This window comes from Vipera ursinii (assembly GCF_947247035.1).
Source record: "Vipera ursinii genome assembly, chromosome: 2".
NCBI lineage: Eukaryota > Metazoa > Chordata > Lepidosauria > Squamata > Viperidae > Vipera > Vipera ursinii.
The window spans coordinates 190,826,650-190,852,826 of record NC_139513.1 but is presented as its reverse complement, the minus strand read 5'-3'; the positions used below and the strand labels follow the sequence as shown (position 1 = coordinate 190,852,826).

Sequence of the window (26,177 nt, the reverse complement as noted above, 5' to 3'; positions counted from 1 at the left end):
ATGGAGGGGAAGGGGGAGAGCCGAAAAAGTCAATATGGCAAAGGTCCTCCCTTTTTAAATGTGTGTTATGTGAAACATGTAAAACGGGCCAAGGTTTTGATTATATGATCATAGCTACTAACTTGATTTTTTTGACCCTCTTGCAGATGCCTTGCAAGGAGAGTTTAATTTTCTCCAGAATGGTTTAAGTACAGCTTTCATTTTAGTGCAGTTCTAGTGACCTTACAACATACCATCTCTTTCTTCTTTTCCATTTTTTCTAAACTTCCATGCCTCCAGCTATCATAAAATTCAGTAAAGTGTATTGTTGTGGCTATAATTAGGTTTATCTTTATAAGAAAGGGTATAATGATATATAAAATGACAGAGATGTGCTCAAGCACCTGAGAGAGCAAGACTAAATGCTAGATTTTTTTTATGCCTGACCAAGAACTTGTTTGTAAAAACTCAGCTTTTGCTTTCTGAATACTAGCCTTTCTTATGGTAAATGACCAACTTGATTTAAAACTCCCTTTCTGAATAGAGATCTTTCTCTACTATTCCTGCTTGAATTATAACTTGTCATGCTAAGAGCCTGCTGCATCAGAGACATGAAGTAAATCTAAAAATGTGTGTATGTGAATACAAGCAGATGTAATGAAGCTTATTGAATAAATCAGGTTTGTACATTAAGCTTGATCTTTAGACAGGCATGCAGTATGAAATCAAATGGGAAGCATTATCTAGTGAGTGCAAATCTAAAGAAAAAGGGGAAGCTGACTTCAGTTGTTTGCATAGAGACAGCTATTTATCTTCAACTTTTTATCATAGCTACTTGTATGCAGGGAGTTATGTTCACCTTATAAGCCAGACCCCATACAGTAGGCCTGCCGATGAAGACACATTTTGCTCCAAGTGCCAATGCTTTCAATACATCATTCCCAGTTCGTATTCCACCATCTAAGTAAACTTCAATTTTGCCTTGCACTGCGGTAGTAACTTCAACCAGAGCAGCAATCTGCAAACATGATCAATCAAATCAAACTATCACAATTGCATGGAATGGGGCAACTTGTAAGTGCTTAACTAAAACAAATAGACCCCTTTTCGGTTAGTTCCCAGCTCCTCCTGCTTGAGCAGGGAGCTGGACTAGAAGACCTCCAAGGTCCCTTACAGCTCTTTTCTATTCTAATATGAAGGACATAAGCATTCTGTATAACCTGGTTGTCTATTAAAATTATTTGCCAAGAACCTCTTGTATATCTCAACAAGCCCTGCTATCCATTTGATTGGGAGAAGGAAATGGATCTTCAGGGACTGTGCTTAAACTCAGGAATTCTTTTCCAAGACAGACCTAAAATAAATTAACATCCTATTAACAAGTTTTGCAAAAGCTGTTTTGGAACCCCAGCAACTGGATGGATCTCACATTTTAAATGGGGTTATAGCTTTCTAACTTTAACTTTCCTCAGGAAGGACCCTTACGATGAAAATGCAACACTGTTTGCTATAGCCAGGTTGCAAATAGGATAAACAGTGGCTCATGACCTACAGTAGGAAGGACTCCATCTAGCTGTCTTCCTCCGTGGTTGGATACGATAATCCCTTGAACACCATGTCTCACAGCTAGCTCAGCATCTTCCTTTGTCAGAATCCCTTTGATGATGATTGGCAGCTGGGTCAGGCTTTGTAGCCAGGTGATGTCATTCCAATTGATAGATGGGTCTATGGATCCAGAGGGTAGACCATATTCAGTCTGGTCTTCATCCTAAAGGAGAGAGGAAGATTGAAATATCATTGCCATTGTATGTTCTGTTAGTATACATATGTCTGCTTAAGTAAATGCTGGCTTATTAGTCCTGCAACATTATTATAATTTAATACTTCTCCAGTAATATGATTAGCTTTATATATAACTTATTTTTCCTGTCATTGATGCCTTTGTTAAAATCTGCTGTTCCAAAATAATTATCTTTTTATGAGGCGCTTCCAGGTGTCTTGCATATGTCCCATGGAATGCTTAAATTCACCTAAGAATTGTCCAGCAGGCTGTCATAGGTGCCTTCTGTTTTGCTGACAAGACAACCAGAGCATCAGACTTTAAAGCTGGAAAATTTAATGAACACCCTCCAAAATTTTCTGGTGCTTCACTTTTTAACTCCTAGTATATAAGTAGCCTTTTGGCAACATTTTGCCATTCCTCATTTTGTTATAAGGAAGCCTCATAAGTTTGCAAGAGATTGCAAGGGATGTGACAATAAGTGTTAAAATACTCTCCAGTATGCCAAATATCCTTTCATAGTTAAGGAGGTTTCTTCTTTTTTCTGGTCATTGCTTAGTACAGTCTGTTAGAGACTGAGCAATTACCCCAAGAACTCATTTACTGTAACCAGGAAAACTTGTCATCTGGGATTGCATTGCCTTTGCATGACCCTTTTCTCAAGGAGAGGTAGGTGTAACTTGGAAACACATTTCTCTGTCCTCCCTACCCCCATGGTGCATCACTAAAAGTTTGGTGTTTCCATCTTAAAGAGCTCAAAAAGGTTGTCCTCAGTAGTATAAGTACATACAAACTTTTAATGGATCTTATCAGTAGTTTTGATCAGTGACGTCATCAAAGTAAACAAAGCCACGTGCTGATTACGTCACCAGGCCATGCCCATAAATGGAAGTGACGTTCGCACCCCTCCTCCCCGGAAGTGACGTGCATAATCCACACCCCACCCCTCATGGTACAGGACTCACAAGGCCATAACCCTAGCCGGATATGACGTGTCTGCCCAACCCCATCAAAATAAGCATGGGTAACCCTAGCAGATAAGGTGTGATATAAGGTGATAGCCCTATTTCCAGATGGTGCTTCCCAAACCTAATCCCATCAACAAACATGTGGCGGTCAAGCTTCTGTGTACTTGATTACATTAGCCCTAGACTAATTCCATGGACGTGCAAATCCAAAAGAAACCTGTGTTTTTGGGAAACAAAACCCTGCTTTTGGGGGGGTGATAATTAAAAAAAGCTTTTTATTTCTAATCATTCTAGCCTAATGATGCTTTTAATTTTTGTGGAGTTTTAAAAATCAATACCTCAAAAGCTGGGGGTGGGGGGGAAAAAGGATCACCTAAAAGGCTTCCAGGGTTTGCATTTAAACCAGGCAATTTTAAAAACATTTTCCCTGAATGTAGGGGGAAAAAACCACAGGCCTTTTAAAGCCCACAGCTGGTTTTTTACCTTTGTAAAAATCTAAAGACTTATATTTTGGCATTTGCAACTCCCTCGAATTCATATGTACGCGTAACCGTTCATAGCAGAGATTTAATAAAATTTATTCTAACCTTACAGCAAAAGCGAAGCGTTTCTGAATGGCCAGAACAGATTGATGTATTAGGTATGTGTATTGTGGGCATGTCTGGACATGTCATTCCCCGTGATTCTGGACAGGCACAAGGCTCAAGGACGTGTCATAGCATGCGTGAGGATGTTGTACAGGCAGGTCTGAACAGCTAGCAAATTAATTCCAGCAGTCTTTTGAAGATGGCAAATATTGATGGTGATTTGTTTGATGTAAATTTGACCCCCAAACCTCCCAAGCGTAGACGTAGAATAAGAAAAGGACCTGACCTACGTGGCGTCGTGGAAGACAACGAATTTATAAAACCTTGTTGTTGCAGATTCTGCAAAACATCAAATGGTAAGTAAATATAAAAATTAAGAAAACAGTATTTTGATTAGTTGAAACAGCTAGACTAATTCTACCTTATTTCCTGTTTTAGAAACGGTGGAATCTCAAAATGCCAGCATGCCTCAGATTCTGAAAGCGTGTATCATTAAAATATTACACCATTGTTTAATGGGGTGCCTACAATCAGATGAAGACCATACGGATGGAACCAGTGAAACAGAGCTTATTAGCAGCTTATGCTTTAGACTTTCTATGCCTCATGTTCTCTGGGTCATCATCAGTATTTCTGACAAAGTGAATAACTTATATTTTACCAGGGATTCCCTTGGGGAGGTCAAGAAATTTATATATCGTATAGCTCTTATGCGTGAACCACTGTCATTAATGTCAAAGATTGAAGCCAAATTGCCATTGTCTCTGAAGAGGATCATATGTCAGAATGTAACAGAAATAGATTACAAGAAACTGTTAACGCTATGAAATTTATAATAAAATGTACTTTACAAATCACATGAAAGTTGTATTATATTTTTTTCTTGATATGAGGGTGTACTGGTCAAAAGGGGTGAAAAACTCAGCAGAATTAATTACAAGAAACTATTAACACTATGAAGTTTACATTTGCTGGTCTCATGTTTAAGCCTATCAGGTGCTAGTCACAGATGTATAATCTAATCATTTGGCTGGGGGTTACCTGATTGGTGGGCGATGTGATTTTTGAGAAAGCCAGAGTGTACAAAAAAGTAGGATTCATACTGAACCCAGACACGTTTGTCAGTTTCTGACATATTCATACCTCTGGACCCCTGTTATCTGCTAAGAAGACCCTCTTTACAGAATGGATGCTACAAATGTAAGTAAATTCATTGCTAATTTTTGAAACATTGTTCCTCTTAGCTATAAAAAAATGTGTTTATAATATTCATGGCCTGTTTGTTTTCATTTACTAGATGGAATTAACTGATTCTGAATGTGTAAGGGGTGCAGATCTAGTAAGTAGTTTTGTTGCTAAAATTTTGAAACACTGCCCTTCTTAGATATAAAAAAGAATGCATTTATAATATTCATGGCCTGTTTGTTTTCTTTTACTAGATGGAATTAACTGATTCCGAATGTGTAAGGGGTGCGGATCTTGTAAGTAGTTTTATTGCTAAAATTTGAAACACTGTCCCTCTTAGATATAAAAAAAAAGTATGTGATTATAATATTCTTGGCATGTTTGTTTTCTTTTACTAGATGGAACTGACTGATTCCGAATGTCTGAGGTTTTATAATGGTATTTGTTTTTCATACCTACATACATTCAGATTCTTACAAAAATTTCTGCAACATTTCTGACCATTGGGTTTTTCTTTTCCTTCAGAATGGGAAGGTGATCAACCATTTGTGGATCTCACTATACCCACAGAGCAGGAAGGACCCCGGAATGGCATGACCCCTCAACCATGCACAAGCCACACAGCACAAGAGTTAGTAGGTATAACATCTAGCATTTTATCCAACTACAAATCCAATCGTATTATTTTATAATCTAAAAAAGGGGTGTGTGTGTTTGTATTACATTATTAGGAATGTAGGTGATAACATTTTGTTTGTTTGATTAACCAGGGCCGCCCTGCAAAAAAGCAAAAATGCAAGGAGGCGAACTCCCCGCACCCCCAGCAGACAGTGATAGTAGTGAACCTACACCTGAATCTCAACAAGAAGAGGAGATAAATCATTCTATGCCCCAGCTACAAAGCACTAACTCTGCAAACTCTCAGAATTCGAACAATGTTTATCTGGATTTGGTGCAAGAGTGGGAGCATCCTATCCGAAATTTCATGGCTGTGGAATACTACCGGCGATATAGATTCGTTAATGTTGACCAAATACAGTCTTTTGTACATGCTATAGATGCTATTCATAATGCTATACAGCATATATTGAATAATGTTGCTAGAGACATAGGTGCAAATGATTTTGTTCAACTCCGGTTGGATGCAGACGGGTTAAATCATCCTCTCTTTTCTCTGAGGAGGAATATGGATGGTTTAAATGCTGATGAATTTCTGACCAGTGTTGAAAATCTGCTTCAAAGTAAAGCAGAGATATTGTGGGGGGGAGATTTACAATTAGTGGTTACCATTGTGAGGAACAATGAGGGGGGAGGGCTTAGGAAGTTAAGTACTGTGCTGATCACCAAAGTACTGGAGAAAAAAAGACGTCACCTAGTAGATTTCAATGTGGAAGGCGTATTTCTGTGTTTTGCTAGCTGCTTGCTCTGGCTCATTGGCGGGGGTCTTAGTAATGAAGAAATTATTACCAGGGCCAGGGAACTTCACATCAGACTGGGTATTTCCACAGAAAACATGGTTAACTTTTCTCAGATACACCTCTTTGAAAAAGCTTTAGGGGTTACTATAAAGATCTTGTTTTATCTGCAGGACGGATGGAGGTTTTTTGTTACAGGCCTCCCACAGCAAGAAAAAATAGTATTTATATTGTTACACGACAATCATTACTATGCCATCAAAAATATAAAGGGTTTCCTGGGCGAACGCTATTTCTGTAAATTTTGCCACACACACTATCACCATAAATTCAGTCATGGTTGTCAATATATCTGCAGATCATGTCTCAAGCAAGAATGCAAGCAGGTAGAGAAGGAAAAGATGCGCTGCTATAGGTGCAAAGTGGTTTGTCATTCTAAGGTATGTTTTGAAACTCACGCACAGCTAGCTACGGAGGGAAAAGTTGACTGTAAGAGTAAAGAATATTGTGAAAAGTGTGGGGTTTACGTCTTTACTCCCCACATGAAATGCAAGGAACCCAAGTGTGGGCAGTGTTCCGAGAAGGTTGAAAGTTTGGAATATCATTTATGTTTTCTAAAAGAGCTGGTCCGGCCACGAATTGGCCAAAGGTACATTATTTATGATTTCGAATGCTGCCAAGAAACTGGCACACATATACCTAATTATGCATGCGCCAGGGATATGTTGAAGGATGATGATGACGAAGATGTTGTGATGTGGGATTGTTACGGTGTTAGATGTCTGGATCAGTTTGTAAAGACATTTATAAATGATAAGTTTAAAGGATGCACTTTTATCGCTCACAATGCCAAAGGTTATGATGGGTACCTAGTACTGAGGCAGTTGATCCGGGAAAAGGTTAGGGTTCAACTTATAAGCCAGGGAGGGAAACTTCTGTGTATCACCCTACCAGCTTACAAGATCCGTTTTATTGATAGCCTCTCATTTTTGCCCCTTAAATTAAGTAAATTACCCAAAGCTATGGGGTTTCAAGGCTGCAAAGGATATTTCCCCCATTTGTTCAATACAATGGCCAATCAGGACTACGTTGGGCTGCTCCCTGAAGCCAAGTATTATAGTCCTGAAACCATGATGCCCGGTGAGAGAGAAGAATTCCTGAAATGGCACGCTGCTAATAGAGGTACTGTATTTAAACTAAAGAAGGCTCTGGCTTACTATTGCAGGCAGGATGTTGATATACTAAGAGAAGCATGTATTCGATTTAGGGAACAGGTAATGGAAATGACTGAGCGTGAGTTCGTCAAGAGGGGCGGTGGGGATATTGTTGAGGAGATAGTGATTCGTTGCATTGACCCCTTCCAATATATCACACTGGCATCTGTCTGTATGGCACAGTACCGGTTCATGTATTTGAAAAACAACTCCATTGCTTTGGCTCCTATGGATAATTATCACAAGACCCAGAAAAGGTATTCAGCACCTGCGATACAATGGTTGATGTACATAGAGCACACTGAGAACGTCAATATCCAGCATGCCCTGAAGGGGGGTGAAAAACAAGTAGGCAAATATTTTTTGGATGGTTTTGCTGTCATAAATGACACCCCCACAGCTTTTGAATTTTATGGTTGTTTTTTTCATGGGTGCCCTGTCTGCTACTCTGAAAGAGACTTCAACAACTTACTTGGTTCAACATATGGCACCCTGCACAGCCGTACTAGGATTAAAGAAGAGGACCTCAGGAGCCAGGGTTATGCTGTGCGCTGCATCTGGGAACACGAATGGAGGGCCTTGGTGGAGGCTGACACCTCTTTGAAGCAGTTTCTGGTTGAGAATAAGCTCCCAGTACCTTTGATACCTCGAGATGCCTTTTTTGGTGGTAGAACAAATGCTACATGTCTTTACTACAAACCAAAACCTGGTGAACAAATCTTATATTACGATTTCACCAGTTTGTACCCCTTTGTGAATAAGACCAAGGAGTACCCAATTGGGCATCCACAAATTATCTACCAAGATTTTGGGGACATAAAGCAATATTTTGGGTTAGCCAAAGTCAAAGTGTACCCGCCAAGGAATCTCTATTTTCCTGTACTACCCCACAAATCAGGGGGCAAATTAATGTTTAGTTTGTGTGCAACCTGCACAGAAAAACTGCAAACTACCCCCTGTAAACACAGTGATGAGGAAAGAGCTCTGACTGGAACATGGTGTACTGTTGAATTGAATGTAGCTTTAGAAAAAGGTTACAGAATTGTTGAAATCTATGAGATCTGGCATTTTGAAAGTACATCAAAGGGTCTATTTTCAGATTATATTAACGCACATCTCAGACAGAAACAGGAGGCCAGCGGTTACCCTGACTGGTGCAAAACAGAACAGGATAAAGAGCAATATATTCGTGATTATGAAAAGATGGAAGGCGTCCGCTTACGCCGTGAACACATTGAGGTAAATCCTGCAAAAAGGCAGATTGCCAAACTTTTTTTAAACTCGCTGTGGGGCAAGTTTGGTCAGAGCACCAATCACCTGACAACATCTGTGGTGACAAACCCTGAAGAATTATTCAAATACCTTTTTGTGCCCTATTATGATGTTTCCTCCTGTGAGTTTGTGGATAGCGAGACAGCCGTTGTGACGTGGAAAACTGCCAAGAGTCATCCCACCAAAGCCTCATGTACTAACGTATTCATTGCCAGCTTTACAACAGCGTATGCACGACTGGAATTATACAGGCTGCTGGATGGGCTGGGCGATAGATGCCTGTATCATGACACCGATTCAGTCATTTTTGTAAGTAGAGAGGGGGCGTGGACTCCACCTTTGGGTGATTATTTAGGACAGCTGACAAGTGAGATTCCTCCAAACACTACGATAACAGAGTTTGTTGCGGCTGGCCCCAAAACGTATGCCTATGCTTTGTCCAACGGTGAAGCAGTGCTAAAGGTGAAGGGAATCACACTGAACTGCGGTAACAGCAAAAAGGTTAATTTTGACAGCTTGAAAGATTTGGTAGATGATTATTGTCTGTCTGGTGCAGAGAGAAAAAAAGAGATCAGGGTAGAACAGTTGGGGATTGTTAGGGTTAAGAAACAGTGGTCCCTTGAAACGCGGGTCCTCCGAAAAACTCTAAAAGTAGTGTATAATAAAAGGTTATTAAAGAGCGAAGATTACTGTACGCTACCTTACGGCTATTAAGGATGGCAGAAAATATTGCACAATTTGTACACCCTTTCTCGTGTATTATAAGCGGTCCGTCCAATTCTGGCAAATCTTTTTTTATCAAACAAATGTTAGAACATGGTGATGTTGTGTTGTCTCAATTGCCTCAAAATATTGTATGGTTTTATAGCTGTTGGCAACCTCTGTACAAAGAACTGCTTAATAAATTCCCTTATATTAAGTTTATTGAGGGGCTTCCGTCTTCTTTTGAAGATGATGATTTGTTTCCGCCAAATCAAATTACTCTAGCTGTGATAGATGATCTCATGACATCGGCCAGTGAGAGCGATCAAATAGAGAAGGCATTTACACAGTACGTTCATCACAGAAACCTGAGCATTATTCTCATACTACAAAACCTGTTCTTTCAAGGCAAGAAAATGAGAACAATAGCTCTGAATTCCAAATATTTGGTTTTATTCAGCAACCCCCGTGATCAGATGCAAATTGTCACACTGGCCAGGCAGATGTACCCCACTAACACAAAGTATTTTTTAGAAGTATTCCAAGATGCCACTCACAAACCACACGGGTACCTTTTGGTAGATTTGGCAGCCACCACTCCAGAATCCTACAGGTTGAGAACAGGTCTCTTTCCACCTGATTGGCCTGCTGTTTACACAATGAAAAAGAAGTGTAAAAAGCAGTAGCCCGGCTGCCTTAGCACTAGTTCATTTAAGATGTCAGAGAGGGTACGTAGAAATTGGGGGCTTTTAAAAATCTTAGTAAAGGCCGGACCAAGACAGAGAAAAGCCATCTTATGCAATGCTAATAATGACCTGGTGGGAGCTATAGCAGAAATAGCTTTGAACACCCTAAAAGGAAACCTTCCTCTGAAACCTTCACAATTCCGGTCTCTGAAGAGAAAGAAAGGTGTCATTAAAAAGCTGAGCGATAGAAAGGTCTCACTCAAAAAGAAGAAGCAGGCCATACTTCAGTCGGGTGGTTTTATCGGTCCCTTACTAGGGGCAGCTATTCCGCTGTTGACTAGCCTGCTAGCTGGATAAACCATGGATCATGCTGAGAAAATGTATCTGGTATCGCGTCATCAGATGGAGCAACTACAGGGCAGACCCCCTACTATGGGGGCTACAGCCACTAACCGGTTGGATGCTGAGATGCGTTCCATTCTTCAGAGAGCTGATTTGTCTGAGGATGACAAGATTAAGCTCTACAGTTCTGCATTGCAGAGGTATCTAAGACTAACCAGGCAAAATGAGTCTGAAAAGGACAGACTGAATCTCATTTACCCACCGGAAGAACCTCGGCCACTTCCAACATTACCAGAGCATCCACCACAGCCATCTCCGCAGGACACAGCGATGGACGAAATCCTAAGCGGTGTGAGCACCCGTTACAGGAAAAATGCGGAACTTTTGCTGAACAAAATGAAACAGCATCAGGACGTCTCAACCTGGGATGATCGCGGTACCTTTTTATACAAAGGGGTCCCTATTCCTGGGACTAATATTTTAGACTTGGTGAAAGGAGCTTCGCAGCACCGAGCCCCTACTGAGAAGCGGAAACCTAAAGGCTGGGATGACTTTATGAATGCTATGGCTGAGGTGAATGTCCCGACCTCTGTGTTGGGGTCTACAGCTGTTAAAGAGCAAGTAGAAAAGTTGAAAGATTCTCTGGTTGTTAAGGATGAAACTGCTACTAGCCCCGACTCTGTTATGACAGCCCCTTTTGGGGCTCAGAAGCCTCTGTTTTCCAGTGCCCCTTCTAGCCCTTGGACATTAAACCCTAGAAGTAGGTTCAGGTTTGGTGACTGGCTCAATTTGTAAAATGAATAAAAACACAGTGAAACAAGTAAAAACGTTTAAGTATTTTTCTTTATTTTACAGTAAGGCAGGCATGTCTGCATGCACTGGTGACGGTTACAGGTTCCAAGCCCCCTTCCCACCTTTATAGTTTTTACAAACAGCTTTACCATTTGATCATTTTTAATATCAACATTGGAGTACATCTTTAAAATGTTTTCATAGTCTACTCCTTTAGTCCGGTTCAGTAGAAAAAATGCACAGTGTTGCCCGCAGGTCACAGCGCTGGGGTGCTGCAGTTGGCGTTGGTGAAATGTGTACTTCTCAGCTTGCTGCTCTAAAAACGTCGCTATGGAGCCAGGAAAGTCAGGGCTATCCGGCGGTCTTCCATAAGAATCAAAAAATTCGCCATATCCGGGAGATGGGAAGTAGAGGGCAAGCCAGTGTTCACCAGGCAGAGTGTGAGGGTGGGTATTTACAATTAATCCAAAAGGTCTTTTGGAGATCTGTCTCTGGGGTAACAGGTCGCAAGGGTAGACCCCTAGAAAGGCTTTATTTCCAGAGAACAAGTGGCGGAGTTGCAGTGTGTCCATACTCACATATAATCAAAGAGCACATTCCTTGTGTGACTTATTTCAATAAGGTTTTCGAAGATTGCATAGAGAATCATGTTGACGGTGTTGGGGAGGGGTTGCGCAAATCTAATTTCGGCTCTGAGGTTACCGTTCCTGATCAAAGAATAGTGCTCAGAGCACCCCTGATCAGGACTCAAGTCAAAACAATACAAAGTATACCCTCGGTTAAACTCTTCCCTACTGATTAACAGCGGTCTGTCTTTCATGCCTTTGCCTGTGGCCTGCACCATCTGCATGTACTCTCTCACAAAAAGACCGTGCTCATAATCAGGCTGAAGAGGCTTTGCAGGGATCTGCTCGCCATCACAATGCAAGGCGCAAAAATTGACATTGCAGTGTAGAAAATTGAACGGATTTCTTTCATAATCCCCACTAAAAGATGCATTGTCCACAAACCCAATCACTAATTGTTTAGGTAGCTGGCCCAGAAATAGATTTTCCTGATTACACACAAGGCTACCTGCAGGAATGCTGTAAACCTTCATTCCCACTCGATCAATGGGGTATTTAGCATTGGAGGAGAGCAAAGCTTCTGCATGACCGAGGCGCACTCCCGGGGCTACTTTTACACGCTTTACAAAGAGAGATGCCTCCAAGAGTTGTACTTTGTAATTCTCGTTGCCATCCTTCATCACGCAAAATTCATTTCTGCTTCTTGTGAGTTTGACTTTCACATCGACACCGTTAATTAGCAGTCTGTCTTGAAAAAACAGATCGCTATGCAGAGGCCCTAGCAGGTCCCATTTACGGCTACCGGCCGTCTGTCTTGCTCTCGCTTTAAAACCGGAGTTCCCAGCGGCTGTCAGTAGAGTACTCTCCATGAGGTCCGAGTCATCTTTGTAAAAACCGCCAGCTGTAAATTGAGTACCCAGCGCATCACCACCAAAGTTCAGAATCAGTTCAATCATGGCACGGTAAGAATAGCAATGATGGCTCTGTGTAATGAGCCGATCTCCCAAGGTAACATCCAGCTGATTAAACAGTGATGCTATGGGGTAGTTGGTCAGGGCCACCCTAGCCCCGTCATCAATATCCGTACCGTCAGCCTTTACAATCTTGCAACTCACATACAGCAGGGTGTTGTTTAAATCCGTGTAATGTTCACCATGCCCCGTGATAAAAAATTCCAGGGGAGCATTGGGTGTCAGCGCTGATAAAGGTGGGATCTCGACATAAGTACTGCTTTCAATACTGGTCTGTGTAGGTGCCAGTTGAAAAAGATCCAGTTCTGATTTAACACATTCCTCTGAAGCAGAATGAATAAATGCCATATCGTATTAGAATATGTCTTCCTTGTCACAGGGCTTCCTCTTCTGTGCACGTCTCCTCTTGGTATGGCGGGTCTTTTTCACAAGTCTTCTCTTTTTAAACGGAATAGGCGGGCCCAATGCGTAATTCTTCTTGGTTATGATCATCCCTGATCCATCCTGCCCCCTCTCAACAACACGGGAGACAAGATGACCCGCGACATCTCTGGCAATGTTTTTGGCAGCAGATTTCACATGCGGCTTAATGATTTCTAATCCTTGCCTCAAAAACGGCATTGCTTTTCGAAAAAGCCCACGGAACAGGCCCCCTAAACCTGTCCCGTACATAATGGGGGCTCCTCGAAAGCCTGGAAGGCCCCCGCCAGCTTGTGCCCTGTAGTAAGCCACGTAGTCTTGAGGGTTCCCGTGCTCCTTGATTACAACCATCCTTCACTTTTCCGAGGCCTAAAATGAAGCTTGACAATCACCTTCCCGTGATAAAAATGCACATTTTTGTCCTGATCGGTTTTGATTTCTATGGTAATGGTATCGATGTGATGTTTGCTGACCGGTACATAATGCGGGCGGTCATAGGTAATTGTGATGACATCATTGTCTTGCCCTCGCACAGGCACACAGCGCAGTAACGGCACATAGAAGTCGCCCACTATCTGGAGCTCTACAATGTCTGTGTAAACATATAATGTACTGAATCCAGGGAACATCCCTAACAAATGTCCGAGATCTCCGCTAACTAGAATGGTGTGCGGTTCGTCTCCTTTAAGATTAATTTTTCGTCCCACCGAATCATAATGTAGGGTTGTCTTAGGTCCATCCTTGGCGTTTGATATAAGCTTGTTCATATTTTCTAACAGGTGACGGATGCTGTTATAGTACCCGCTTCTCAAAGAAAAATGCCATCTCTTTCTCTCGTTAGCAATTTCAAAATATCCAGGTGAAGTTAATGTGTACCAACTATGCGGATACTGTATCCCTGCTAGCGCTACTTCCCACGCTCCTGGAAGATCCAGCGCTCTCGCTAATTGTATGGTAAAATTAGAATTTTTGTTTTGGGGGAAAATTGCTGCTGATGCATTGCTGGGTAGGGTGATGTAAAACTCCTCCATATCAAAGATGTTGTACTTCAGACTCCTTAATCCAACTGTTGAACTTTTCTGGCCACCCCTGCCATTTAACCAGGAATTCTCTTTGTTTACCCCTCCCTCTTTTCCGTAATATTTTTTCAATTCTGTAGACGCGTTCTTGATCACTAGGAATTTTTTGCAGCTCTTCTGGGTAAAAAGACCCTTGTACCGGCTCTTCTGCATAATCCATTAATCTATATACATCCCTTTCTCTCCGCCTAACCCTTTCTTTGACGATAAATATTTCATCTGTAAAGGTTTGCTGATACCCCTTTTCAAACTTCCCCTTTAGCCTGGATATCCTAACGTGATCCCCCACATTAAAGTTTTCTGCCTTTCTGTCCGATTTTAAAATATTCCCATATAGACGCATCCACACATCTTTTTCATTAGAGTGTTTCACCATGTTGGGGGCTGTCCGGATACTGCGATGGTAAGCGCTATTGTAACTCCGCATGAGGGCTGGTAATACATCCACATACCTGTGCGTATTTTTAGCTGTGAAAAATCTCCACAGCTTGTTTTTCAGAGTTCTATTAAACCTCTCTATAACCGCTGCTTTAGTTTCACTATGTGTGACAAAGTGATGTATGCCATAGCGTTCAAAAAGCTTCTTTACAGGCTTGTTTAAAAACTCTTTCCCGGCATCTGACTGCAGCTTTCTGGGCGCCCTTCCTGATTGGAATATACTTTGGAAAGCACCGGCAACCCCTCGTCCAGACTTATCGGTTAAACAGACTGCCCAAGCATATTTGGAAAGTACATCGATTACCGTTAAAATAAATTTTGTGCCGCTGTTTTCAGAGGCAAATCCTGATAAATCCACAAGGTCAGCCTGCCATTGGCAATCTATGCAGGAAACTATTGTAGCGTTCCTGGAGAATTTTATTCTTGCAGGCTTATGCAGGGTATAAGCTTCTTGACCGGAAAGCCATGTCTTGACTTGCCTCAAGGTTAAGTTTTTAAAGAGTTTCCTCCCAGCCTCAAATAGGGGTTTTACTCCACCATAGCTACCTGGACCTTCCGGCGTATAATACAGTTCCTTTAGTACATTTTCACACTTCATTCTGCACCGTTCAAACCTTACAATAAACACACTGCGCTTTAGCACAAACCTTTTATTTGTAATTTAGACGCAATTATCATCACGTTCATTTACAGAATAATATCCTTCATCATTACTATCATTACCGGGGTCATCTGTATCATCAGTATCTTCATTCTCTGTAGGCATTGTACATATACAATTCGATGCGCCACAATCACATTCTATATAACAGTCATTTGGAGTATCTCTTTTGAGATCAATCTGTAGACAGCATGGACAATCAGACAGAGATGGGGCTAGGTAATATCCGGGGTACCCACCTGTTTAAAAACGCAAAAATAATCCATTAGTAAAACCCTCTTTAACTCTCCTTTTATTATATAATATTAACGGCAGCATGCATAGTAAAAAGACAATTCATTTACCTAGATCGACCTCTGCATCCTCTTCATCACTTGAGACGTTTGTTATTAAGGAGGCGCCGGCATTATAGCTATACCCCGGAACAGAACCTGGAAAATGTATTTAGCCATTAGCAATCACATTGTTAACGGTGGGGTTATTGCGCTTTACACATTTGAACACATAACAGGTTTTTACTTACGCGGTATGGCATCATCTTCACGACACGCCATCTCCCGCACGTTACAACAGGGCAAGCGACATTCAGACAAGGTAGACCAGGAGTAGTCCGGGGTTTCATCACGAACATCACAGCTCATCTTATGGAAATCTTTCCAAAGAGATTGTGTCGCCAACCAAGATGCAGCAGGTTCTACACCCTTTTTATTATTTCCTTCACAAGTTCCCATGACGCTGTTAAAATAGATCTACGCTTTAAAGTTTCCGAGTTGTCTGTGGCCACGCGCATGCTCTATAGCAAGATCTTACAGGTCATGTCCAGACATGCCCACAATACACATACCTAATACATCAATCTGTTCTGGCCATTCAGAAACGCTTCGCTTTTGCTGTAAGGTTAGAATAAATTTTATTACATCTCTGCTATGAACGGTTACGCGTACATATGAATTCGAGGGAGTTGCAAATGCCAAAATATAAGTCTTTAGATTTTTACAAAGGTAAAAAACCAGCTGTGGGCTTTAAAAGGCCTGTGGTTTTTTCCCCCTACATTCAGGGAAAATGTTTTTAAAATTGCCTGGTTTAAATGCAAACCCTGGAAGCCTTTTAGGTGATCCTTTTTCCCCCCCACCCCCAGCTTTTGAGGTACTGATTTTTTAAACTCCACAAAAATTAAAAGCATCATTAGGCTAGAATGATTAGAAATAAAAAGCTTTTTTTAATTATCACCCCCCCCCAAAAGCAGGGTTTTGTTTCCCAAAAACACAGGTCTCTGTGTTTCTTTTGGATTTGCACGTCCATGGAATTAGTCTAGGGCTAATGTAATCAAGTACACAGAAGCTTGACCGCCACATGTTTGTTGATGGGATTAGGTTTGGCAAGCACCATCTGGAAATAGGGCTATCACCTTATATCACACCTTATCTGCTAGGGTTACCCATGCTTATTTTGATGGGGTTGGGCAGACACGTCATATCCGGCTAGGGTTATGGCCTTGTGAGTCCTGTACCATGAGGGGTGGGGTGGGGATTATGCACGTCACTTCCGGGGAGGAGGGGTGCGAACGTCACTTCCATTTATGGGCATGGCCTGGTGACGTAATCAGCACGTGGCTTTGTTTACTTTGATGACGTCACTGATCAAAACTACTGATAAGATCCATTAAAAGTTTGTATGTACTTATACTACTGTCCTCACCAGGACCATCAAAACTTTAAGAGTTTAAGAGTTGCCTGACTTTTCATAAAAATGAATAGTCATTTTTTCACATGCAGACCATTTCTAGAGTTTGAGCCTAGAAAAGGCCCCCAACAACCCCCCTTCCAGCAGATGTACATTTCTGACTATCAAGTACAAATATGCAAAGTATATGCTAGAAATCTGGATCGGGATTCAATCCATCAATCCAGCCTTGATCTTATTTTAAGGAATGTTATAGATTTAATTTTGGATGGCTCAGTCTTTTATTACATATTACTGTACTTATAATGGTGTTCGTCATTTTCTGTGTGAATAATCAATAAGTGTCAATTACAAAGAGCTATATTGTCACAATGGCTCGGTAGTAAAGATGTGGTGTGAATCAGTCCAGACAGGGTGTTGTCTTTTTTAGCCTATAAGGCCCTTTTGGTGGCATTTCTGGCCTAGGGCCAAAAAGACAAAGTAATGGTTGGGAAATGTTGAGTTTCAAAATTTCCACAGGAAAAATAAAAATGAAATGTCCTTCACAAAACTTCATGTACTCATATCAGTATTAAATGTTAGACATCAACAGCTACTTAAATGTCAAATATTAAGTGCTACTAATGAAATATATTTATTAGATATTTGCTTAAGAACAATACAATACAATGGACAATTCCCGGGTTGGAAGGAAATTATCCATTCCTGCCAAATATAGAAATCCATTATTACAGTTTCCTCAACTGATGGTCATTCAACCATCTGCACAGCCATCAGACAAAATTGATCAATAATATTGGTATTTTTAAATAATTTTCAGAGAGAGAGATAATTTAGTCATCTATTTACATTATCGGTTATTAGCAATTCAGAATGTAATACCTCAGAAATGAATTCCGTACGTGTGAACTTGCTATGTTCAAACATCACATGAAGTTACCCTCCAGGAAGCTCACGAACAATAATTTAGAGTGAGATTTTCACTGTCACATCATTAATTCAGAGGATTCAGCCTTAGAAACAGTTTATGCCTCAGTAGTAGAAGCTGCATAGGTAGGCAATTCTAAACCTTAGTTTGCAGACTGGACATTTTGGAAACTCAGCCAGGATTCTAAAATTTGCAGCATGTTTGGATGCTAAGATCCACCATCCCTTCCCTCATGTGGTTTTTCCAAACTGATGGGTTTTAGGAGTTACCAACCTCAAAAGCTCCTTTAAAGTTCTTCACTTGAATGGATTTCAAGAACTGGTAGTTGTTGCGAATGTCATTCCGCCTTTTGCCAGTGTAGGGCACGTCAACTGTGAGCACCAGGGCATGGAATCCCAATGCATTAACCCGTCGTACCAGCTGCTCTGAGAATGTCCTCTTCCGATGGAGGTAGAGTTGGAACCATCTTAAACCAGTGGGTGCAGCAGCAACAATTTCTTCCACGGAGAAAGTGGAATATGTGCTGGCTATGTAGCAGGTATTCATAGCTTCTGCAGCTTTAGAAAATATGGAGGGAAGGGGGAAGAGTCAAAGCTGACTTCTTTGGTTCTATAATTAAGTCCAAGCCTAATCATCTAGTGCTCCCCATGCAGCCAATAAGTCCCAATGGTGCTGGTGGTGCTGTAATTGAAGCTCTGTCCCTTTTGTATGTGCATCAACACTGTGTGCAGGCACAAAGGGGCAGAGCTAAAGTTGCCTATAGATGCTGCTGTGCTAATAGGGACAGCCCCAACCTCTCCGGAGAGCCCAATTCCTACTGCAGTTTTCTGGTTATTGTAGAGATTTTGTATCAGAAGAACTGGATGCTTGGCATACACATTGCTCTGAGAGATTTCCAAAATCTTTGAAATAGTTTATTAAACAGTAAGGCTCTTCTTAATATTCTGGTGCTGTTTCCATCATCCACCTAATATTAGCAATATGACCTTATATTCCCTTGTTCCTTCTTAATTCTACCTGTTCACCTGCAATATAATCTCTTCTAAAGGATTCTCAACAGCATCTACCTTGCATTGTTGGATATTAGAGCTATTATTCTATAGTTATAGCATTCCTTTAATTTCCCCATTTTAGGAACTGCAACAATTTCAGATCTTATTTCTGTGTAGAGCCCAAATCTGTTGATGGGGGGGGGGGGCTGGCTTGTTCTGTATTGTTTCCATCCTAGCCCCTTTAAGAGCTCTGTGGAGATTTCATCCACTCTTGAGGCTTTTCTACTTGCCCATATGTTTATAGTTCATCTGACTTGCTCCTCAAGCTCATCCTCTGATTCTTTTCTTGACTATGGCCTCATCTAAGTTGCCTTTCTTGTAGATGTTTTCTGTTAATTCCTTCCTTTCTGTTTGTTTCTCACGTCATTGAGATGCGGTGGGAAGCTTTCCATGATTCTTCTAATTTTCCTAAATAGATCCCTTGTGTTTCTTATAGTGTTAATATTTATCTCCTTAACTATATTTTGAGTTCAGGTATACCACTGTATCACTTCTTGGAAGTTTGTATTAGTTCAGTGGCTTTGGCTAATTAGTACTTTTTTTCCTTAGCTTTTTCTATAACTTTGTTTGAAAACAGTGTATCCTTTGTTTCTTTCTGTGTCTTATTATATGTTTTCTGGTTTTGTCTTTCTTACCATCATTTTAATTTCTCCCCACAACTCTTCAGATATTCTGTCTACAAGGTTCAGGTCTTTGAAACTGTTTCTAGCTTCATATTCTTCAGAAATGTATTCAAGGTTGTATCTCACTAGTTTAATTCTCTTCACTGTAAGTCTCTTTCAGTCTGATACCTTTCTATGATTAATAGACGATGGCCTGATTCACAATCAGCCCTTGGCAATGTTTGCAAGTCAGCAGAGAACTTTTCCATTTGCTGCTACATAAGATGTAATATCTTTTGTTATGACATTGCCCACTTCAAGACATTTTGTTACATAGCTGTCATATAGGTGATGGGGAAAAAAAGGTATTAGTAATGGACTTCTACATAGAAGTCTATCAGTCATTATCCTGCAATGTTGCAAGTTTCTAGTCCATATTTTCTTAATTCTGAGTGCCTTAAATGTCCAGCCCCATTTCCCTGACAGTAAGCAGCAGTGCAGTTAATACGGCACGTAGCCAAATGAAATACCTTGGCTGGACTTTTGAGCAGGCAAGTCACAGGCAAGGTTGTAGCCATTCTGTTGAGGAAAAAAGCAGTGGCTGGCTGGCTTGGCTGGACATAATTCATGTATGCACACACTCACATACCACTTTTATATACATGTGCATGCAAATAAGTCAGAATTCTACAGTAATTAAGCCATGCTCATTTGACTTTGTTAGAGCAGGGCTTTTCAACCTTTTCATAGATTGTACCACTTTTAGGATTGGCAATATTTGAGTACCACCAGTCGCCAGCAAGGTGTCAGAAACTTGACCAAAAAAAGAAAGAAAGAAAAAAGCAATAAAGTACAGGTAGTACTTGACTTACAACAGTTCGCTTACTGACTGTTACAACGGCACTGAAATATTGACTTATGACCATTTTTCACACTTATGACCATTGCAGCATCCCCAGGGTCACATGATTTACATTTGGATGATTGGCAACTGATTCATATTTACAATGGTCACAATATTTCAGGGTCATGTGGTCCTCTTTTGCAACCTTCTGAGAAGCAAAGTCAGTGGGGAAACCAGATTCACAACTCTGTTACTAATTTAACACCTGCAGTGATTCACTTAATAAATGTGGCAAGAAAGGTCGTAAAATGGGACAAAACTCATTTAACAAATTTCTCACTTAGCAATATAAATTTTGGGTTCAATTGTGGTTGTAGGTTGAGGACTATCTGTATACCCACTTGCCACACTTTCAATGGGAAACTTGTCTCTGTTTCTCTGACATTCATCTTTGCACTGTTCTATCCCCTTCTCTCCCTCTGCGTGTCTCAAAGAAGCCTCTCCTCTTCTCTGTCTCTCTTTCCCACCAAAACCTCCTCCTTTTATATCCTCTCCTCTCTCGCCTCCTCCTCCTCCTTTTCTCTTTGGTGCAGCTCCAGCTGACTCCTCCTCCACAAGGCTGTGCTTTACTCCTGGAAGCACCAATCAGCTGGAGCCCCACACGGATCCTGGGTGCTCAGCAGAGCCCCAGCAACACCGCAGTTCCAACTGACTCTCCCACAGGCCTGTGCGGCGTTGCTGTCAGTTTAGCTGACCCCCCCACTACACTTTTACACTTGTTTTTTCACTTTTTTTTACAGTGCTTTTCCACCCATCATATGTATATCACCTGCCAGGTGCTGAAGTACCACCCATAGTACACGTACCACAGGTTGAAAAGCACTGCATTAGAGGAATGTATACAATGCCAAAATAGGAAGGGGCCAGACTGTATCTCCTTTGGGATACTTGCCATAACAATCTTCATGGCAGAGGGGGAAAGCAAAGCAAGCACCCACCTCCAGAAGTAGCTTAAGCAGGAGTAGCCCAATCCTCCAACTATTTTTTTTTACCCTTCCTTAGCTATCTATTTGGGGATAAGATTGGTTGCTTAAGGCACCCTTGCCTCCTGGAGTGCCATATATTTTGCACGCATGCATGTTGTTCCCTACTAGAAGAAATTAAGTGGACTCACAATGCAGACACTCTGTGAGAAATAGGTAGCGTGTTCTGCTCTCTCTCTATATATATAAATATACAATTACAATTACCATTAAGTTTGATAGTTGATAGATAGATAGATTGATTTATAATGGTTTGTTTTCTTTTGAACAATCTATAATCTTATACCAAATCCCAGTTTATTATATCATTAATGATTTTTGGCCTTTACTGTTGCTAGGGAAAAAGATTCTTGCATACCTTTAGCTGTGCTCTGCTCTCCATCAGGACAGGCCAAACCATGGAAGCCAGTGGGAGCAATCCCCACTGGGAAGTCAATTTCAGAGCCAAGAATCGTAGTCCTTGGATCTATTGCTGACACATCCCGCAGCACACGTGGCCGCAAATAGATTCTGTGGGATGAAGAGAAAGCAGAAGCAACAGGACTGATAAGAGGTAACACCGTGTTTTCCCGAAAATAAAGCACAACCCCCAAAAAAGACCTACCCTGATTTGTGGGGGTGGACATAATATAAGCCCTACTCCCAAAATAAGCCCTAATTAGGACCCTGCCCACTCCGTCCCACCTGGCTGCCGCAATGGGGCAGGAGGCTATGCAGCACATTGCACCACTGCTGCCACAATGAGGTAAGGCAGGTGGGGGAGTGGTGGAGCTGCCCCACGTGCCCTGCACCCGCTTTTTTCAGGCCCCCCCAACCAGGCCCTTGCTCCCTTTCACTCCCCTCCTGAGCCAGACTGCCATGCTACCGTATGAAGGATGGGCGGGGTAGACCTGGTCCCCCTCCACCATTTTGGAGCCAGGGGGGAGTGATGGCGAAAGGCTCCACTGCCACTGCGTGCCACTAGAGGGTCTTTTTTCAAGCTCTGCCCCACAGATCACCTGCCTGGTGGCAGCCGCCACCTCCTTCTCTGCCAATTCTCCCATGGCTTGCACTGTGACCTCCACCTCCCTCCGCCAGCCCTCCATTGTTGCCATTGGAGAGAACAAAGAACAGGGAGGGGAACGGCTCTGCACACCAATGCAGAGCAGAGAGGAGCACTTGCTTGCCGCCTTTCATCACCCCGCATCTCCTTTCTCCATTCTCAAAATGGCAGCCCTGTTTCCTGCCGCTTCTTTTCCTGGTGCTGCTGTAGAGCTTGGCACACCATCGCCCAGCTCCTCCCTCTTCGTGAAAGCAAAAAAGTTCTTCAGTAACTGGCTTTCCAGCTCTAGCACGTTTCTCTCCTGCTGCAGGGAAATGGAGTTCATGAGACTAAAAAAAGTTCAGTCAATGGGACATTAAAATCGAAACAAGAACTGAAAAATCAGGGCATCATGGTGGGTACAGTTACAAACACAAAATAGATACGAAAAAGATGTGAAACTGTATGGATTTTATAAAGAACAAACTGTATTTGATAAAATATTGTTAACCTCTGATGAGAAATTAAGAAAATGTATAACTTTCTGTTAATTTTGGAGATGGAAAGTGAGCAAACTAAAGAAACAATGACAAGGTGGATGAAAAACTTTGGTTATAATAAAAAGGTAAAGGTTCCCCCGCACATGTGTGCTAGTTGTTTCCGACTCTAGGGACCAGTGCTCATCTCTGTTTCAAAGCCGAAGAGCCAGCGCTTGTCCGAGGACATCTCTGTGGTCATGTGGCCAGCATGACTAGACGCCAAAGGCGCACGGAACGCTGTTACCTTCCCACTGTAGTGGTCCCTATTTTTCTACTTGCAATTTTACGTGCTTTCGAACTGCTAGGTTGGCAGAAGCTGGGACGAGTAACAGGCACTCATTCTGTTACGCGGCACTCGGGATTCGACCCGCCAAATTGCTGACCTTCTGATCAACAAGCTCAGCATCCTAACCCACTGAGCCACCACGTCCCTTATTGGTTATAATATAGAACTAGAAAAATGGCAAAAATTATGGCAGAGAAATTATAAACTGACAATGTCAACTACGTATAAAGAAAATTTATATAAAATGTTTTATAGATGGTGCCTGCCACCACCAAGATTAGCAAAATTGTTTAAAAATTTGTCAGATAGATGTTGGAAAGGTAAACATAATTCAGGCACTTATTATCATATCTGGTGGACATGTGATAAAGCAAAGGCTTATTGGAAAAAAAATACATGCTTGGTTAGAAAAAATATTGGGAGAGCATGTAGTATTCAATCCTGAATTTTTTTTATATTAGGTATAATACCAGAAAAGATTAATAAGCAAAGTTTATATCTGATTCTACATATTACAACAGCAGCAAGAATAACTTTCGCGCAATACTGGAAAAATGAAGGAATACCACCAGAGGAAGAAGTAATTAAAAAAATATTGGAATGCGCTGAGATGCACAGGTTATGAGACTGAAAGATAAAGAAGAAACAGAATACTACTAAAGCTGGAAGTTATTCTACAAATGGCTAGAGGAAAGAACCAAAGAGTAGGATTTGACTATGTATTAGTGTTTTTGAACCCAGACTGCATGCTGGTTGAAAAATTAACAGATGTATGTAAGCAAAAAAGAACTAATAAATAGCTTTAAAAAAAAGTTCAGTCAGACCTTCCAACTTTGGCAGGAAACAGGGCTGTCATTTTGAGAACAGAGAAGGGAGATGCGAGGCGATGCAGGGCAGCAAGCAAATGCTCTTCTCTGCTCTGCATTGCTGTGCAGAGCCGTTCCCCTCCCTGTTCTCCGTTCTCTCCAATGGCAACAACGGAGGGCTGGCAGAAGGAGGCAGCGGTCATGGTGTAAGTCATGGAAGAGTTGGTAGAGGAGAAGGAGGTACCGGCTGCCGCCAGGCAGGTGATCTGTGGGGTGGAGCTTGAAGAAAGCCCCACCAGTCCTTACTGTTTTCTTGGGAACATTTACAGAAGTGGTTTGCCAGTGCCTTCTTCCTATGCTCCAGAGACAAGGGCTTGCCAAAAGTCACCTAGCTGGCTTCCTGCCTCTGGGAAAACTGGAATTGTGTTTCCCCACTCCTGGGTTTGGCACTTTGACTACTACACCAAATGGCCGCTGAAGGAGAGATGCCATAGTCTGTTAAAACAAAAATTACCCTTGCATTTACTCAGCTATATCCTTCAGTTAACTCGTTCAGTGACAAAGAACAGTAAACTTGCTGAACACTGAAGAAGACACTAGTACAGAGAAGAGAGAGAATAGCCATCTTTCCTCCTTGGATATAAAAGTTTCAGGCAGGCAGTCTCTTTATTATGTAAGCTTAGTTTTCTCATCCTAGTGCCCACACAAATGCAGGAATCATGCTGGCTAAGAAACAGATTTGTAAGTATGCTATAAATTTTCTAAATGCATGCCATCCTCCACTGGGCAAATGCTATCAGAGTCCTTCTGTTTTGAAAGGCTGGATGTTTCTTATAATGCAAGTGGAGCCAGGAACTATTTCAACAACTCTGGGGTAACCAGAAACTCAGATTTAACCATCCAGGAGTCATTACTTTCTGCTGCTCTGTAGCAAGCTAGGCTGTTTCACACACTTCTTTGAGAAGTGGGCAGAATACTCATCAAAACTAGGGTGTTATGAAACATCAGTTGTCAGCGTATTCAGAGCCAATTTCTTCTCCCAAATCAAATTTCTAGTCCAGTGAATACCAGATCGTTCATATCTATCTGAGTATGCACATCAGATAATGAATCAGGAGAATAAAATTCAGTTGGCTCGGTGCTACATCTCAAGGTGGATACATCTGACTCAGTTACGAATCACTATCTTCTTTCAAAGGCTGACTTTATATCCTACCTTTTATATTCCATGAGATTTTCATCACGCGTATAGCATTCATCAGCACCTGCTGCAAAAAAATCCCAGATAGGCTTGGGAAGATGCTTTTTAGCGTAAGCTTCAAAATCCGACAAACAGACAAGAGTCATTTCAAAGCAAAGTGAGAGGAACCTAGTAGGAAAAGAGAGAAAAGGATTAAAAATGTGAAATCCACTTCCCTGCCTAGTCTACAGACTTGGTTTTCTTACCATCCTCTATTCAAGCAGTAGCCAGATCCAACATAATCTCCACCAAGATAAAACCCATTTTATTGGGCACAATGATACAGCTCACCATTGTTATCTTTTTTGCTTTTTTTCTTAAAAAAACAAAATGTTATGAACTTTTTCATTCTTGACAGAAACTGATTACTTGTGTAGGCATAGCTGCCTATTCTGTGGAAATAAAGCTAGCCAGAGATTGGAGAAATTATATATATAGACGACCTTGTGTGGGAAGCTTCTACAGCTTGGACTGGAGAGAAATGATTCATTCATTTTCCTATCTGTGGCAGGCAGCTTCAATTAAAATGACAGAAATTGCTATAATGCCCTTTGGTAACAAATGCCCTATAACAGGGGTGTCAAACTCAATTTCATTGAGGGCCGCATCAGCATTGCGGTTGCCCTCAGGGGGCCAGGTGGGTGTGGCCTGGGTGGGCGTGGCCTACTGGGTGGGCATGGCTAGAGTGCGTATGGCAGTGGCGTAGCGTGGGGGGTGCAGGGGGGGCCGGCCGCACCGGGCGCAACATCTCGGGGGGCGCTCGCACTGAGTTGCTCAGGGAGCCCCAAGGGCTGCACAGAGTTGGCTTGGCTCCGCTCTCGAGCTGCTCTTTCTTGCAAAGCGAAATGAGTCCGGCAGGTGAGATGGGCGGCCACATAAACTGAATAAAATAAATAGAAGCGGCCAACTCTCCGCCCAGGCTCAGGCCAACCGCAAGCGCCCCGCAGGCGCCCCGGCAGGCTTGGCCGAGCGAAGATGGACCTGCCGGCCGGCCGGCCTAGCTTCGTGCGCATGCGTGGCTTTATTTAGCGGGGCTCACGTGCGAGCTTGAATGCAGCGGCTCTTGCAGGTCGGAG

At 41.9% G+C, this 26,177-nt stretch overlaps 1 protein-coding gene and 1 long non-coding RNA gene across 2 annotated transcripts in view; one reads left to right on the top strand and one right to left on the bottom strand.

The window, feature by feature from the left end:
- HAO2 (hydroxyacid oxidase 2) overlaps window positions 1-25,214 on the bottom strand; it is a gene marked incomplete at its 3' end in the record, with an annotated part of 28,031 nt that extends 2,817 nt beyond the window's left edge. Inside the window, exons 1-5 of the mRNA XM_083353154.1 lie at window positions 25,078-25,214; window positions 21,568-21,719; window positions 17,942-18,225; window positions 1,532-1,747; window positions 839-997 (exon numbers count right to left, since the gene is read on the bottom strand). Coding sequence (XP_083209280.1) covers window positions 839-997; window positions 1,532-1,747; window positions 17,942-18,225; window positions 21,568-21,719; window positions 25,078-25,208 — 942 coding nt within the window. The 5' untranslated portion in view covers window positions 25,209-25,214. The remainder of the gene's footprint in view (window positions 1-838; window positions 998-1,531; window positions 1,748-17,941; window positions 18,226-21,567; window positions 21,720-25,077) is intronic.
- LOC310634641 lies at window positions 4,623-5,083 on the top strand. The gene is made up of 4 exons (XR_014491286.1): window positions 4,623-4,653; window positions 4,754-4,795; window positions 4,898-4,937; window positions 5,025-5,083. It is a non-coding gene; the product is annotated as an uncharacterized lncRNA (long non-coding RNA).
- Window positions 25,215-26,177: the final 963 nt, after the last annotated feature.